Source organism: Moschus berezovskii, chromosome 3 (genome assembly GCF_049115385.1).
Source record: "Moschus berezovskii isolate FMDL1 chromosome 3, NW_MosBer_1.0, whole genome shotgun sequence".
Taxonomy (NCBI): domain Eukaryota; kingdom Metazoa; phylum Chordata; class Mammalia; order Artiodactyla; family Moschidae; genus Moschus; species Moschus berezovskii.
Window position 1 is genome coordinate 128,276,184 of NC_142462.1, and position 17,383 is coordinate 128,293,566.

At 60.1% G+C, this 17,383-nt stretch overlaps 1 protein-coding gene across 3 annotated transcripts in view; it reads right to left on the minus strand.

Annotated features, from left to right (window-relative positions):
- Positions 1-344: 344 nt before the first annotated feature.
- Positions 345-17,383, minus strand: part of PTPRN2 (protein tyrosine phosphatase receptor type N2) — a 638,480-nt gene continuing 621,441 nt past the window's right edge. For all 3 annotated transcript variants that reach the window (XM_055421655.2, XM_055421657.2, XM_088834793.1), the window contains 3 exons: positions 16,235-16,299; positions 5,141-5,214; positions 345-2,027 (listed from right to left, as the gene is read on the minus strand). In XM_055421655.2, the coding sequence (XP_055277630.2) occupies positions 1,956-2,027; positions 5,141-5,214; positions 16,235-16,299 (211 nt within the window). In that variant the 3' untranslated portion in view covers positions 345-1,955. The remainder of the gene's footprint in view (positions 2,028-5,140; positions 5,215-16,234; positions 16,300-17,383) is intronic.

Genomic DNA, 17,383 nt, shown 5'->3' on the forward strand with positions numbered 1-17,383 from the left:
GCAGCAAGGATGGGCCACCGCTCCCGGACGCTCCCTGGGCAGACACACGCAGCGAAGAGGTGGCAGGGACACCCGAGGCGGAGCACGCCCCAGTGTTCGCCTGAGACTGTTTAATCTCTTTTTAATGAATAGACTCGCAGCCACACACGACACTCTGGCCCCCTGTGCACACCCAGCTCCGCAAATAAAGCTAGAACTCAGTATGGAGCTCCATGGATGCACAGAGTTTGTTCTGGCCTCTAAACGCCCACAGCTTCAGGAAACAGGATGGATGGGACAAAAAACAAAAAAAACTCCTCTCTCATCCAAATAAAGACCATTCAAATGTAAAATCAGAAGTTTAATCAGACACAATTAAATATATTTGTATATCTCACACTGAAGAAACATGAAATGTTAGAAATTACGAGTAGGTACACGCTTCCTATGTCCAGATAAACTAGTTTCCATTAACTGTTTAGGTTCCAGGTAGAGAAACAGCTTTGGGAAGGACATGATCGATATACTAGAGCAGATACACGCGACAACACCATTTAGAGACACACACAGGATTTTGGCATCTTTCTCAGTCGGCCCCCTTCCCTACGCCGCTTTTTGAGACGTGGCACCTGTTTAAGATGAAAGAACGGTGTGCCCACAGGAAGCAGAGGCCCCAGGGTCACTGGAACGTTTTACTCCCTAAAACGAGGCCAGCGACACACAGAGCAGCCCGCACAGCTCCCTCAGCGTTTAACTGCCCTCAGTCCAGTGAAGCGCATTCTTCTGTTTTGGGGTGGGGGCAGTAACTTTGGTGCCCAAGTGCTATTTTGGCAAATCTGAAGGATTGCTAGATGCATGTCTGTGTGACATCAGACGGGGATCCGCTCGAGAGGCCAGAAGCCTGAGCCCCAGGAGGGCCCAGCTGCCCTGCTGCGTCCCAGATGCCTGGATCCCATGCAGGCAGGAAGCAAAAAACCGCAGGTCTCCCTGCACTTCCCCCATGGTGAGAGCACTCCTGGTTCTCTCCGGATGCCAGCAGGGCCCGAGCCTTCCTGGGGAGGGGACCACACAGGCCTGCTCCCCATTTTCCCCCTCAGGGAAGCGTTTAGCTGCATCTGGGTGAAATCCAGTACTCTTGCCTGGGCAACCCCATGGACAGAGGAGCCTGGTGGGCTACAGTCCAGGGGATTGTAAAGAATCAGACACGATTGAAGTGGCAGCACACACGTGTAAACCCCTATTTGTAGCTAAAAGCCGTGTCTGGAGGTTGGGGCTCGGCCAGGGCCTTGCCAAGTGTCCCTGTCTGCTGGCCTGGAAGGAGGCACTCGGTGGGAAAGCATCTGCCCCCGGGGCCCCTGGCTGTCCTGGGGGAGTGGAAGTTTGGGAGGGGCTGTCACTGTCCCCCAACAATGCTTGGGGGAGGCTGTGCAGCAGCCCAGATCGGACAAGGAGCTGGCATGATTGTGTTTTATGATATACCCTAAAGCTGCAGAATGTCACCGTGACGTCCACATAACTCCTGAAGAAGCCAGCGGTTTCTCCCGTTGGTACACAGTCGTAAGGACAAACGCCAAATGTGGCTTCTACTGGGGTGGCCTGGTGGCCCCTCTGGGCCCTGCCCTGCATGGCTGACCCTCCAGAGAGTGACAGATCACAAACCAGCCCTCTTCTGGGAACCACACTGACGGTGCTGTGCGTACGACATGATTGGCAATTAAGAACATGGATGTGTGTTTTAAGGAAAAATAAAGTTTTTTCAAGAAATCTAAAATAGAAGAACTGATTGCCCCCCATCATTGCATCTGCCCATAGATCTCCCTTTATCATTATTTGGCTGAACAAAAACACACATTTTAACTGCTAAGCTGCACTGATTTAGAGTCTTAAGGACTAGATCACTAGGCAGTTGCACTAGGAGACACGGTCACGACGTCTGTGGTCGCTGACAGGGCCCCCCGTCGTGGGCGTCTCCGGCCTCACTGGGGAAAGGCTTTGAGGATGGCGTTCACCTCCTCGGCCACAGCTGTCAGGGCAAATTCGAACTGCTCCTGGAGGGACAGAGGAGGGAGATGTGAGTGGGGTCCCTTCTGTTCCAGCCGTGGCTCCCGGGCACCATCCTGCAGAGAGAAGCTGTTTAGGGAGGAGAGGGGAGAGCTGCAGACTTCCCCAGGAGGTGGGCAGGGTGTGGGTTTGCGGGAGGGGACCCGGAGCAGACGGGCTGCACGGCCTGTGCTCATCTTCGCTCCTGTCGCTGGAGGAGCTAGGGTGGACGTGTGAGTGGGGCAGCGGCTGCCGCAGGCTCCGTGTGCCCCCTGCCCTGGCTCCTTCTGACCCCAGCCCCGCGTGGCCCCCGAGGGGCGGGGCTGGACGTAGACTCCCGTCCTTCTGAGACTCACCGGAAACAGTCACAGTCACGACCCCTCGGGGTCCCTGGCCTCAGAACGGAAAGGGCGGTACTCGCGCTCTTTGAAAATCCACCCAGCATCCGGCTCAATCCGACTCACGCCCGTTTGCCAAGAAGCCTCAGCCTCAACCGTGCCAGCGTAAGCAAGCGTGTGCCCGTGGGCCCCAGAGCACCCGGACGGGACGCTTCTCGTGCAGGCGGAGCCATTTGCTCCTCCAGAAACGGGGGCTCGGCAGACAGAGGACAAGCCCACCTGTCCTTCAGGATTCCCGGGTCCACAACCTGCTCCTAAGTCGGCATGAAACACTCAGAGCAGAGTACTCAGTACTTCCCCATCACACCAAAGAAATTACAAAAGAATAAACTATGCAAACACTCCCTTAACAGCAGGTAAGGATTTTTGATGGAGAGCCCTGTCAATGGCTTAGATACTTGATAACTCCAGTCATCGATAGACTGGAGTCCAATGCCAAAAAGAATGACAGATTTCCACTTTGAACGGCGAGCACATAACAGAAACGTGTGTGCTGTGCTCAGTTGTGTCTGCCTGTCTGTGACCCCGGGACTGTAGCCCGCCAGGCTCCTCTGTCCATGGGATTCTCCAGGCAGGGATACTGGAGTGGGCAGCCTTTCCCTTCTCCAGGGGATCCTCCTGATCCAGTATTCAAACCCGGGTCTCCTGCACTGCAGGCAGATTCTTTACCATTGGAGCCACCAGGGATGACCTGCCAGATTCTAGCTCAGAGCCTCTGCTGGTGGCCACAAGCCTCCCCCAACACAGTGGGCTCTCCCGGGGATGAGCCTCCAGGCCCACATGCAGGGGCTGTCTTGGGGCTGGGTCAGCGGGAGGCCTGTCCACCTGCATCTGGCACCTCCCCACCCCGTGTGCCCACCTGGACGGACCTCTCCTCCCCTCAAGGCCTGTGCTCAGGCCCGCTGTCATCCGGACTGCCAGGGCCTGGGGAAGCTGCCTCCTGCCACCGTCTCTCAAGCCAGCGGTCAGCCAGCAGGCATGGTGTGTGCAGGACACCACCCCAGACACGGGCGCAGCATCCCTGCACGCCTCCTCCGGAACGGGGGCCTGCTGACGGCAGGCTGCAGTCCGGCGATGACGCAGAAACGGGACAGGACACAGGGCGGCTCTTTGGGACCTGCTGCTTTGTAAAGTGACAAAGGCGGGGCAGACCTGCCCTGTGCCCCGACCGCGATCGTTAAACCCTCTCTGCTCACTGACCCTCACGGTGGACAGGGCCTGGGGCCAAGCAGGGCCATTCACAGCGCTGCTGAGGTGCCGGCCAGCCGGGAGGGCGGGCAGCGGGCCCCACAGCCCGGGGCTTGTGGGATCGGGAGGTGGTGTCACGAGGCAGCCGGTCGGCCACAGGCAGGACCTGCTTCTCTCCCACCCTCAGCCCTGGTTCTGGGCCGCTTGAGGCTGCCGGTGGACGCGGGGCCAGACCCTCCCAGACGGTGAGCTGACCCTGGATTTCTGGATGAGCAGACCACCACCCATGGCGCCGGCAGCCCAGCAGGACGGCCCTGCCAGGGCCACTGGACCTGTGGGCTGCCTGTGACTGGGATGGTAGACGGGCGTGGGCAGGGTCCAGCTCTCCCCAGGGCCCTGCCCACTGCCAGCGGAGGAAGAGTGAGCAGCAGAGAATGGTGGCGGCCACAGAGATCTGACCACTAGGCATGTCCTCTGGTTCTACCCGGAACGGTTTCCTGGCTCTACAGGAAGGAACTGAGTTGGTTTTGCCTCCACGCTCGGGGCTGACTTTGACAATGTGGAACCACCCAAAGGGGCCCATGAAGGTGTTCTGAGAAACGACCTTCCGGGTCAAAGTGTGCTCGCCGGAGCTTACTAGGCTCTGGGCTCCTTCCCGCCCAACAGAGTGGGCGGAGTGAAGCCTGTGCTCCCTCCCTTGAGGTGCAGACACTGCCCTGTCCCTTCCGTGCACGGAGCAGGGCCCAGGAGCTGCTGACACTCTGTGGGGACAGTAAGACCCTGAGCTGGGACGATGGGGGTCCCAGACCCTCACTACTCGGCACTGGAGCACAATGCGGCCTGGTCTCCCGGGAGGGCTTTCATGAATTTATAACTGAAATCCTCTGCAAGGGCGGCTTTAGTGGAGGTGCTGACAGCACCCAAAGAGTCCGAGCCACACCAGGAAGGAGAGGATCCTGTGTTTATGACTGCAGGACATGCGTGTGGGGTGTCTGTGGCTGGACATGGACCCTTCCGCAACGCTAAGGGAATGGGCCCTCACGTGGACGTTGGTTCCGGCTCCAGTGAACCCAAGGCTGTCCAGGAATGTTTAGGCTCTGCTCCTTTTGCTGCAAACTTAGCCTTTTCAGTAAGCTACTCAGGGTGCTCAGGGGCCCAGCATGGCCCGGGGACACGCTGGTGACCGCCGTCCCGACAACCTTGCAGCAGCGGGGCTGCGACTGTGGGCTTGGGCTTGGGCTTGGGCAGAACATGCCACACACGTCGCTGGCCTCTGACGGGGTGACCCCGCTGTTCCTCTGCTCCCCTCATCCGGCACACGGAGGGTCCCGGGCCCTGAGGTCCAACCACAACTGCTCAGGCTGGAACGCTGGGGCTGCAGCCGGAGCTGCCTCGACCTCCTGGGATGGGCAGCCCGCGTCCAGTCCCGAATGGAGCGGGTGTGGGAGGCAACCTGCCGGCCTGCCCCTCGCTCCTCTTGAGAAAACCGCCCCCCATGAACCCCGACCCCGAGCCCCGGGCCCGGCTGCCTGTACCTTGGTCTGGACCATGCCCGGCCGCTGGTCCCGCAGGTGCTCCAGGGTGGCGGCGATGTCGATCTCCTTGGCGCCTGCAACAGACACGCCGGGCTCAGACGGGCGCAGTGCACACCAGTGTCCCTCACCCCTGCCGGGGCCTCCGGGTTCAGACGGGCGCAGTGCACACCAGTGCCCCTCACCCCTGCCGGGGCCTCCGGGTTCAGACGGGCGCAGTGCACACCAGTGTCCCTCACCCCTGCCGGGGCCTCCGGGCTCAGCGGCCAGATGACGGTGATCGTCATCCTTCAGCTGCCTGGCCGGGAGGGGCATTTCGGGGTTCACACAGGAACACAGGGGCAAGGTGGCTTTCGTTCGTGTTGGCTCAGGAAAGCTGGGCTGAGGCTTGGTATCAGAGGCAGAGACACACACCACGGCCGCGGCCAGGGCAGACTAGGCCTTTACTTGGCTTTATTTGGTGGCATTTCAAGATTTTTATTTTTCTGGCTGTGAGACTTGTAAGATCTCTGTTCCCTGATCAGGGACTGAAGCCCGGCCAGGGCAGTGAAGGCACCAAGTCCCAGCCACGAGGCCACCAGGAAGTTTTCAGTCAGAGAGTGGGGCATGTAGGCTTTAACTTCTCTTGCATAGGAGTTTCACTTAGAGAAATGGAAAGATAGACTAACTTCGTCCACCTTATATCCCTAATGCTGGCTTCTAAAGAGCTGCCTTCTGTTATAAGTGAGTGTTCCCAATGCTAAGGAAAGCTGGGGCACCCCATGTGCTCACAGGCAGGCTGGTGCTGTGGCCCAGCGCCCCCCAGACTCCGTGTGCCTTGGGGGCCGTGGAAACAATACTATTCGAGTTAAAAATGGAATCTTATGAATTGTGAATTCCACATACACGCTCGCTTTCCTGTCTTGCCAGGTGAACAGTGAACAGGACTGGGTCCCCAGCGCCCGAGCCTCTTACAGGTCAGAGGTCTCACGTCTGCAGTGCGATCTTGCCAGACCCGGGGGCTGGGCGGGTGGCACAGTGGGGTTGGCCGGGACCCACCCACCAGCTCCCAGTGGGTAGGTGTCCTGTCAGCACTTCCTCTCACGCATCAGGCCGGTTACCACCCCCCCGCCGTTCAAAGGAAATCAAGGCTTGTCTGGGTCTCAGAGCCGGTGATCATCGGACCCAGATGTGGAAGAGACCCTGGGCCGGCCACCCCCTGGGGCAGCTCTGGCGCCCCCTGCCGCCACACCTGTGTGTGTGGTGGGGATTCATCAGGTGGAGATGAGCCTAGTCCTTCACAATGAAAGCCTCAGGGGTCCAGGGGCTCCAGACCTAACCCCTCTCTCTTCTCTCTTAAGTTTGCTCAGGGCAGCATCTTTGTGCCTTGAAACTGGTTTGAAAGACTATTCCAACAGCCATTTGTCCCTGAAAGGCTAGTCTGAGCAGGAGTGCTGGCATGCGGTCTCGGGCCCCTGTCACTTGGTCGTTCTGGGAAGACTCCCCGCCTGCTCCACGTGGGGCCACAGTGGGTCCCCTCCCCAGGAAGCATCTGCGCGGCCCTCCGATCAGCTGCCACGGACAAGCTCTCTCTGGCTTCACTGCAGTGGCGCTGGGTAAGGAAGCGGCAGAGGACAGAGAAAGCGTCACCAGGGTTTCCCGGGCAGCGTCTGTAAAAGACGAAATGCCAGGGCACGGTGTCTCAGAACCGTGCTTAGCCTGAACCCAAAGCTGCAGAGGAGGAAATCATAGGAATGCTTATAAATGTGCAGCTGGAAACGGAGACGGAATGCATTTATCAGGTGGGTCGGCGCTACTGTCTCCCTGAATGTTAGGACTGGAGTAGCAGTCACCCGAGGTGGGCAGGGAGACGCTTTTAGAGCGCGCCACGTAGGACCTCTTCTGGGGGGTGGGGAGCTGTGACCCTGCACCTTGTTCAGTGACTGAGCATCCCGGTGACCTCGTGGTGCAGGGGAGGCACAGGCCGCCTCGGGGCGGGCGGTGTGTGTCCTAACAGGCTGCACCGAAGGTAAAAGGATTTACTTGAATCCCTCAAGCATGTAGGAAGCTCCCTTGAGCACATTCAGATGGAGTTCTCTCTACAAATCCCATTCTACTGACCACACATTAGAGTCCAGGCGAACAGACAGATACACGCGGTGCGCTGCCCAGGTCGAGAGGCATGTGAACAGTGACTGTTTGTGACCCCACGGATTGCAGCACGCCAGACTCCTCTGTCCTTCACCATCTCCCGGAGCTTGCTCAAACGTGATGCTGTCCAGCCATCTCATCCTCTGTCGTCCCCCTCTCCTCCTGCCCTCAGTCTTTCCCAGCATCAGAATCTTTTCCAATGAGTCAGCTCTTCGCATCAGGTGGCCAAAGTATTGGAGCTTCAGCAACAGTCCTTCCAATGAATATTCAGGTTGATTTCCTTTAGTATTCACTGGTTTGATCTCCTTGCAGTCCAAGTGATTCTCAAGAGTCTTTTCCAGTACCACAGTTTGAAAGCATCAGTTCTTCAGTGCTCAGCCTTCACAGATGCAAATAAAACTCAGACAGAAGACAGGCTAACAGCCAATAGAGGGGAGTGCATGCTGTGGTTTGGACAGGCTTCCAGTGTCTTCTACTGGAGAGGCGTCACCACTGTCCAGATGCGCGGCGGATGTGTGTAAGTGGTTCTGTGGTCAGTTTAGGAGGAGACTCCATGAATGTGCAATCGGAGCAGATGCAGCCTGTGGGTGTGGATCCAGCAACACACAAGGTGAGCATCCAGCCTGACCCATCTCTCCCAGTGCCCACGACCCCACGGGCATGCTGCAGACTCCAGGCACACAGGCTGGCCGGCTGGGTCCTGAGAGAGCCTGGCCTGCTGCCATCCTGGGCACGCCTCCCTACACAGGAACAGCTGGGGCTCCGGCTTCCTAAGGCACTCAGGGGCCATCGGCTCTGGAGTTCATATATTGGTTAAATGCGTTTTTAGGACAACAGAGGTTTTTTAGGCTTTAGATAGAAGTAGTAACCATTAAACGAGAAACATTAAAAGAGCACTAGTATTAAAGATATTAAAACTGCTATTTTTTATGATGAGACAATCAATTCGGAGTGGGAGAAAACCAAGCAAATAGGCCACCGGCGCCTCGGTTCCCCGGCCTGCGCGGATCTCTCCCGGAGCTGCCAGCTGGCAGAGGGAGGGTGGGACTCGCGGTCTGGGCCGCGCCGCCTCCTCACGTGACCGAGGGGCCGCGGCGCGGGGTCAGGAGCCAGCCTCGTCTGTCCCCCTGCAGCGCGTCCCCGGCGTCCTCGGGGCGTCGAGTCAGAAACAGAAACGCCTTCGGGTCCCACTTTTACCCAGAAGGTTTTGAGAACCGCACTGCAGGGATGCGGGGCATCCTCTCCTCTTCAGCATAAGAGACACTGCGCGTCGAGTGCACAGACAGGTCTGAATTTTGCGGGAGGAAACTGTCTCACCTCCACCCTCCGGGGGTGCCCAGGAAATGCTAAATACACCCCAACCCCGCCCCCGTTACCCCAACCCTAACCCTGCCCCCTAAGGCCCCACCCCGCCCCCATCACCCCAACCCCGTCCCCGATCACAACCCTAACCCAGCCCCAGGATAAGACCCCTAACCCCACCCCTGATCACCCCCAACCCCGCCCCCTGACCACAACCCGAACCCTGCCCCCTGATCACCCCAACCCTGCCCCCTGATCAAAACCCTAACCCCGCTCCCTGATAAGGCCCCTAACCCCACCCCCTGATCACCCCAACACCGCCCCAATCACACCCCCAAACCCCGCCCCTTGATCACAACCCGAACCCTGCCCCCTGATAAGGCCCCTAACCCCGCCCCCTGATCACCCCAACCCTGCCCCCTGAAAAAAGCCCTAACCCTGCCCCCGATAAGGCCCCTAACCCCGCCCCTTGACCACCAACACCCCCCCACGATAACCCTAACCCCGCCCCCTGACCACCCCAACCCCGCCCCAATCACACCCCTAATCCCGCCCCCTGACCACCCCAACCCCGATTACCCTGACCCCGCCCCCTGACCACCCTAGCCCCGCCCCGATCCCCCCCCCCACACCCGCCCCGCAGTCACCGTTGGGCCACACAGAGGCAGAGACCTCCACCACGGGGACCTCACTACCTCCCAGTACCATGGCCTGAGTGACACAAGGAGCCATGCGGACACAGGGCCCAGGACACTTGGGTCCCCAGCGGACGGGTCAGAATTCCGAGGGGACAGTGAGTGGTCATCTGGGTGATGTCTGTGGCTGCAGAGAAGAGGCGGGGGACCCACTGGGTCCTCAATGACACGGAGGCTTCAGGAGCAGGGGTCTCTGCGGGCGCCTCCCCCGCCCCCCCCACCAGCCCCATCTCCCCCAGGACCTGCACGTGGGGCCCTGGACACGCTCCTGAGTCCCTGCAGGGTCAGAGCACGAGGGCAGAAGTGCGGGCAGCCAGGCCTCACAGACCGATGGCTGCCCTGAGCGGGAAGACCCTTGTTTCCCGTGGACCGCAGGACGAGTGCTCCAGGGGAGCTGGACGCCAAGCGGCTCCCCAAACCCCATCGAAGGCCCTCCTTGCCCCCTGGCCCCCTGGGCTCCGTCTATTTCCGGTTTAGAAGATGAGTGTGTGGCTAGCTCGCGGCCTGGCTGGGGGCTGTACCACCCGTTTCTCAGCGGACGGCAGCGCCAGACCCTGTTCTAAGGACTCCTGTGCCTCCTCTCCTGGTGAAAGGAGATGCAGGGGCCCAGGGAGGCCCCAGGGGCGCTGTGAGCTCGCGAGGGCAGCATGGATGTCAGTACTTGTCACAGAACATTCTACAGGAGTTTTTTTAGGGGTCACTGATGCAGAATGACAGAGGCCTGGTTCCCGACCCCGCTGCCTGCTCAGAGCACAGGCCTCAGAGTCCTCCTTAACACGGTGTTTGGCCCACCACTGTCCAGCGACTGGGTGGCTGTGCTCTGGGACTTCCCGTCACCCGCAAGGGATGACAGGCCCTTGGCAGGAGCAGAGACAGACCTCACTGCCTGGTGAGGAGCTGTGAACCACTGCTGAAAGGGGCCAGGGCATGGCAGCCTTCCTGGGCCTCAGAGGCCTCCAGGAAGATGGTGTGTGGGGCTGGGGAGGCAGCCAGGGTCAGAGTGGCCACACAGCTCTGCAGGGCACCTGTGTGGCAGGCGGACTCTCGCGGCCTCTGAACTGAAGTGATGCCACTAAACACAGAGAGCCAGGCCTGCCAGGGCCAGCAGGACAGATGGGGACGACACTCACGGCGACGGGGACAGTCTGGGTTTGAGGATGAGTGAGAGGACCCAGAGGACAGGCTGGCTGCTGCCCGTCCAGGGGGAGAGGTGCTACAGGAGGGATGGCCCTGAGCCGGCGGCAGAGGGGGTCCAGGTTCCTGGCTTCTCATCAGGTGAGTGACAGGGAGGAGGAGCCTGGGGGCCGTGTGAGCGGGTCTGACCCCTGAGAGGCACAGGGTGGGGGCGGTGGCCGCACCGGCCAGGAGCCCCGGCTGTGGTCCGAGGTGCACGGGGCCCCTGCCCACCTGTCAGCAGGTGGCAGAGAGGGAAGAACTGTCAGCTGTACCTGCCCAGGCACAATCCACAGGCTGGAGACCATTTCGGAGGCAAATTGTGGGATACGGTTCACAAAACTATCCAGATCAGATGATGGCCTTGTCAGGAAGTTTTCCAGGAACAGCTGGTTCCACTTTGTCTCATTTCTCCCCGATTAAATTCACTTTGTGTATCATGTCACCCAGCCTGGGTCACACCCCCAGCCATGCTGCTCCTGGACGCCTGCCCCCACCTGAGTCTCAGCCCCAAGTGGAGAGAAGGACAAAGTTGCCTGTCACATCTCGGGACACAAGTTCTCCGCGCAGAAGGAAGACTCTTCTCCCCGGTTTCGAACACTTCTCTCAGCCGAAACTCCAGCGAGCTGCAGACACGGTCTTACCACCTTGAAGCCACGCAGAAGTCAGGCCGATTATAGAATCCATTTTCTGCTGGGCCTTGGTGCTTCAGCCAAACATAAAGGTGAAACGTTTCCCCCGACGTACCCTGCTCTTTGCAGCCTGCCTCTCCCAATTGGTCCTGCCCGTGGAAGGGTCATCCACGTTTGCGTCCACGGCTGGGGTCAGCTCAGCCCTCCCTTCAGAGCCCCATGGGCACAGACCCCTGCGGTTCTGCTCCCCCCCAGCCCTCTTGTCCAGAGGCGCCAAGTCAGTCCTGCCGGGACTAGCGCTGTGTGTTCCTTCCCTGTGGCGCCAGGCAGACCCGAATCTGAGCCGGCGGTTCCAGGGCCCCGTTGTCTGATCTCCATCTCCCTCCCTGGTGCAGTCTCCACTGCGACTGTAACAGACAGCTGCCTGCTCCACCCTGTCCCTGGACCACGCAGCCTGGTGGCATCTCTGCTGTGCCGACCACCCCCTGCCAGCCACTGGGGCTCGACCACTTTGCAGCAAGACCAGCGCTCTGCATTGCCCTGTCAGCTGGGTGCTTCTCAGTAAGTCCCCAAACCTTGGAGATCTGCTTTTTCTGTTTGCAACCAGGTGTCAGAGTCGGTGAGCCCTCAGGGCCCTCGGTGCTGTGAGGACGGGCTACAGATGCACACAGGACTCTGTGCTGGGGGTGGGGGGCAAAGTAGACCCCAGTCCTGCACCCCAGGGCCTCGACGGCGCTCAGCACCCCGCTGAGCTGCAGACACCGCCCGTTTTTCTCTGCGGAGTGCAGACCCCGGGAGGGTGGGTCGCCTCCCATCTGGCTCACCGTGTGGTCCTGGCGCTCAGTTAACAGCAGGATGGAATGGCACTTCCGTGGTTCAGCCCAGTATTTGCCGAACGGAGGAATAGGATGGTAGTGGTGGCCCAGAGGGGCAGAAGGACCCGTGAGAGGGGAAAGGGGCTGAGGAGGGGCGCCTACCCCATAGTCCGGGGCCAGGACCCGAGTCCTGCAGGAAACAGCCAGCGTGGCCCCGAGAGAGGGGTCTCCTGGGGCCCCTCTCACATCCCACCGACCGCTGTGAGCAGAAGAGACAAGTCAAGGGGTCACAGAAGGGGAGACGCAGGGCGGGGGCCCAGGGAGACAGAGATGGTGGTCTGGACACGCGTGCACAACTCCCCTCGGCACGGTCCCTGGAGCAGAGCCACTGCATGGGGCTTCCTGCCTAGGAGGCCTTCTCTGCACCGTGCGTGTGGCAGGCCCTGGGCACTTATGCTATTGGGGTGCTCAGCACATGGTCCGTGTTTTAATCTCACCACGTAAGCTGCTGCATGTGGCCGGCGGCTGCTGACTGAGCAGTACAGCTCTGGAGGAGCGCTGAGTTTTAAAGTTCAAGGAGAAACATTATTTCTCCCAGGACGGGAGGAAGTATTTGCACCACCACATATCTGATAAGGGGTTGATGTCCTCAATATATAAAGAACGCCCGCAATGCAACAACAACAACCAAACAGCCCAGTGAAAAGATGGAGGAAAAGAGCTTGAATAATCATTTCCCCAAAGAAAATATCCAAAGGGTCAACAGACACGTGAAAAGATGCTCGACATTTGTAGTCTTCAGGAAAACACAAAGCAAGACCACAGCGAGACCTCATGGCCACCAGGATGGCCGCTGTCAAAGCCCCAGAAAACGACAGTGTGCAAGCGGGTGTGCGGAAACCGACCATCTTCCCCGTGCGCTGCTGCTGGGAGTGGAAAACGGTGCAGCTGCCGTGGAAAACAGTGATGCGCCTCAAGAAGTCAGAACCACATGACCCAGCAGCTCCACGCTGGGTACCGAACCCCAAAGAACTGGGAGCGGAAACCAGACAGATGTTTGCACATCGCGACTGGAGTAGCAGCGACTCAGCAGCTGACAGGTGCAGGGGACCCGTGTCCCCGGACGGAGGGTGACCAAGGTGAGCGCGGTCCATCCCGGGAGGGAATGCCACTCCGCCTCAACCAGTGAGGCGATCCCGACACCTGCTGCAGCGTGGGTGAGCCCCACGACGTGACGTGCTTCCACCCACTCGAGGTCCCTGGAGACGCCGGGGTCACAGAGACAGAGGCACAGGGGAGGTTATACACCCCCTTGGAAGAGATGTTCACTGGTTCCACTGTGTGACAGGGAAACGGGAAACAGGTGAGCTTGCTGAGGATGGAGACCGGGGCTGGACAGACGGCCACGCAGGCGCTGGACATCCGCTCATGCTCCCTGCTGAGACCATTTAGAAGCCACTCCCAGCTGATGCGAGCTTCCAGGGCGTCTCCAGGCGCACCGCGGACTCAGGCCCGCACTCTGCATCACGCGATGAAGTCCTAGTCCTGCAGCTCCCGCCAGACCAAAGGAACGAGCTCCGAGGCTGGCCCTGGCCCGCGGACACCCCAGTGGCCAGGGCTCAGGCAGCAAAGTTGGCTTCCTAGAGGTGGGGCTCCTGCCGAGTGGCCCTCAGCCAGCGAGGCTGCTGCCTCCCGACAACACAGCCAACGCGATCCTTGGGAAGCCCCCCATTTGTCTGGCTCTCTCCATTCATTTAAAAAATTGTGGTGAAATATGAAAAACCCTGGGCGAAGAGATGTCTCGGACAAAAATGTAAAAGGCACAGTTTGGAAAGTACTGCAAAGCCAGCGTTGCTGCACTCTCCTCCGGGAGAGAGGAATGCTACCAAACTCTGATTCTACCCAAGATGTTAACCCTGAGTTAGAAACATGTTTGGAGCCACAGGAAAAATACGAAGAAGGGTTTTCCAGGGTTTCCTGCTTTCCCACCACCTGGAAGAGCAGCAGCAACCCACTCGGATGCTGAACTGCTCCCCTGGTCCACGCGCTAACAGACCAGGTCCCAGGCAGTGGTCCGGCCCGGCTGCTGAGTGTCCCCCGTGCGCCTCAGGGCCCAGGGCTGACGCGGGGGCCCGGCCACAGGACAGGCCTTCTCCGGTCCTTCTGCAATTCATTCCTTTTAAGAGAAGGAGATGGGAAGAAAGCTTTCGTGTCCAGGCCCGGAGCCTTTGATCATTTGATGAGCACAGGCGGGCAGTCGGGCCTCCGGCTTCTCAGGCCAGACAAAGGCGCCCCCACCGCCTGGGCCGTGCGGCCAGGCCCCGGACAAAATCCTGGTGGCCACTCGCTGGGGCGGCCCGGGAAAGGGCCCCTCGCCGGCCGAGGGGCCGCCCTGCCCTTTGATCTGCCCTGAGACCGCGGCCAGGCCCCGGGTCAGGGGACAGCTCAGCGTGGGCCCCTTGGGCAGAGGGGAGCAGGTCAGGGGCAGAGTGAGGGGTGACCGATCTCAGAAAGGGCCCAGCGCCCACCCTCCTGGGCCGGTTCCACACGGCTGGGCACACATTGTTGCCGCCAGCCTGCACTTCCAGTGGAATCTGACAGGACGCGGCAGGTGGACCAGCTGCTGAATGCGGGGACCCAGCTGGGATGGGGAGCTGCCGCTCCCTGCCCCAGGCTGTGGCTCTGCTCAGCGTCCGGTGCCATCACACCGGCGAGCTGGACACCGGTCCCCTCCAACACTGCTGGGGCCCACTCCTTGCGGGGAGCCGGACTCCACGTGGCGGTGTGTGCCTGTGAGGCCATGCGTCACCTGCCTGCACACACAGATGTCTCCTCAAACGTTCGAGACGCCCCGCGTTCTCGGAAGGTGTTTGGTGTAGCAGGTGGAAGCACTCTGGGCCTGACGGCTGGGGGTGTGGGGGCAAGCGTGGGAGGAGGCAGGAGTCCCGCAGAGACTCTGGGTTTGCAGAAACCGTGCGCTTGCAAATGAAGAGACAGACCCAGTTGACGAGATTCAGAGGCACAAACGACCTTCACACTAGAATCAGCTTAGTGACCTAAGACCAAGCCATGTTATTAAGAGTGCCATCTTAACGGTGCGTTTGCATCGGGTTTGTTGGCTCTTTGAATGCATGTCGCAGCACTGCCTGCCTCCAGGCGTAAGAAACAGCCTCTGGTGTACGAGCCGGGCCCACTGTGCCCCAGACCCCGAAGCTGGCAGGGAGACTGCGGCACCCACGGGGTGGGGCCTGCCTGGGCCCCGGTTGGTCCTCTGATTACCGGTGTGGGGCTCGGAACCGGCCCATGCTCTCTAGTCCTGGGCGTAACACGATGGCCATTGTTTCTTCTTCATGCAACCATATCCTCGGACTAGAGGTGCGTTCTGCTTTTCTGCTTTTCTTTAAACCAGGAGAAGATGGAGTAAGAAAGACGCCTATTTCAGAGTTGCTGGCACTTGTCTGGCAATGAATAGAAACCCATCTCTAGAACTGGTGTCTGCTCTTATTGCCAGGCAAAGGGTGGAGGGTGGGTTCCTGGGAGATAGGCGCCCTAGCTAAGGTGTGCCTGGATGTGCGCCCATGCAGAGGAGATGGTGTTCTCTCTGGTGGGGAGAAGACCGTGAGAGGGCACCCATCCCAGGGCTTCCTTCCCAAGTCCCCAGAGGCTGAGGACAAGGAGGGGGCCTCCGCAGGTCAGGCTGGGGTCTCCCTGCGGATATGCGCCTGGTTCCCCGAGAGGCGGGTCCGAGGGAATCTCCCACTTGGCTCTGGAGTGCACCGGCCTCTCAGGGGACACCTCACAGGTCTGGCGTGTGGAGCACACCCGGGAGCCGCCAGCCCCCTCAGTCCCTGCACTCTTGGGGGCTAAGCCCCACCCAAGCCACGAGCTCACCCTGGGTCCGTGCTCAGATCACAGTCCTTTGAGCCCAAGCTCCCAGACGCTGTTACACGCGGGGCATCTGAAGGGGGGCTACCGCAGAGATAGCCTCCACCAGAGAGTCTAGGCTCTGAATTTTGCAAATACAGTTCTAACAACAAGGAGGGTTTGTTTAAGGCTCTTCTGAGCCACTGCAGCCCTGGAAGATCAAGATGGCCTCCTTCCCACGTGTGATGTTAACACCGGACGCCGAGCGCCCACTGTGCCCTGAGCCCGGCATGTGACCCCAGGCGGAGGTGCTGACAAAGGAGGACCCTCAGAAATGAACGTGCTTGCTGCAAACAGCTTCCTTGCAATTCAGAAAAGGGACAACAGGCTAATTTCCCCACGGCTTTCTGCGACCGCTGCACCGAGGTTGCCATGGCAACACCATCCGACTGGAGCCTCACGGAGCAGCCCAGCTCCCAGTCTTACCTTTGGCCATCTTGTTGAGAACCATGTCGATCAGGACGTAGGTGCCACTCCTGCCGGCGCCGTCACTGTCAACAGAAGGAGAGAGATGAGGACGCGACAGGCCGTGCTGCCCCCACTCCCCACGACAGCGCGCGCCGTCTGCGACCCGGGGGGCCCACAGGAGGAGGGGAGGGCAGGGGGCTGGAGAGGGAGAGACACAGAGTGGGGCGTGGGGGGGGGAGGGGGAGGGGGAGACAGGGGGGAGGGGGAGACGGGGGGGAGGCAGGCGTCCTCCCGGCCTGTGTTAACAGCAGGACACATTCGCTACTGTGCCTGTGTTGATTTGTTCCTTTCTTCCCTTTTTCTCCCCTCTTTGGTCAAAGATTCAGCAAATTTTGTCAGGAAAAAAGGAAATAAAGAATTGGCTGGCAGTGTCGGAGCTGACGGCACTTGCATTCGGAGTCTGCAGGGGGCTGGCTGCAGGGGAGGAAGGCTGGGTGCAGGCCTAGGCAGGCCCACCCCCCGGAGGCCGGTCCTCCGCCCGTCCGTCTGCCCCGCCGCAAGTGCGGTGGCCCCGTCGCCTCCTCCAGCCTCCTTGCAGCCCCCTCGGTCCTAGTGGAAAGTCCTCCTTGGACGAGGGTAGTGAGAGTGTTCTGAGCCGTGGCTCAGTAGCAGGCGGCGAGAGGGAACGAAGGCGGCCTTTCGGGGGGCGGCCCGGCGTCGCTGCTCCCCCGTGCGGTGCCCCGAGCGGGCTGTCGGCCCAGCAGGCTGTCCCCCGCCCACCGGCACTCCTGGCGGAACCTGCTGACTTGGCAGGGAAGCGTCTCCGTTTCAGGACCTGGGGACTTGCGTGGCCACCGCATCTGCTCTGTCTCAGAACTGCTGGCTGGCCGGTAGCCCGGAAGCCTGTCGGTTGTCCTTTCATAGCAAAGAGTCACTGGGTTTGGTGTCAACGTATTTCTCAAAGAGCAGAAAAAGCCTCAGACGGAAAGAGAACCACCCTGCATAGCACTGCTGGGCGGGGACACAGCCACGCCAAGGTCACCAGTGCTCCCGTGATGCGCCCGGCTGCCGAAGGTTCCTCCCAGACCCGCCTCAGAGCCAATGCTGACTGGAGCTGGTCCTCGGGTGCGTCAAGGGTGTCCTGGTCCACTTCCCGGGGACCCAAAC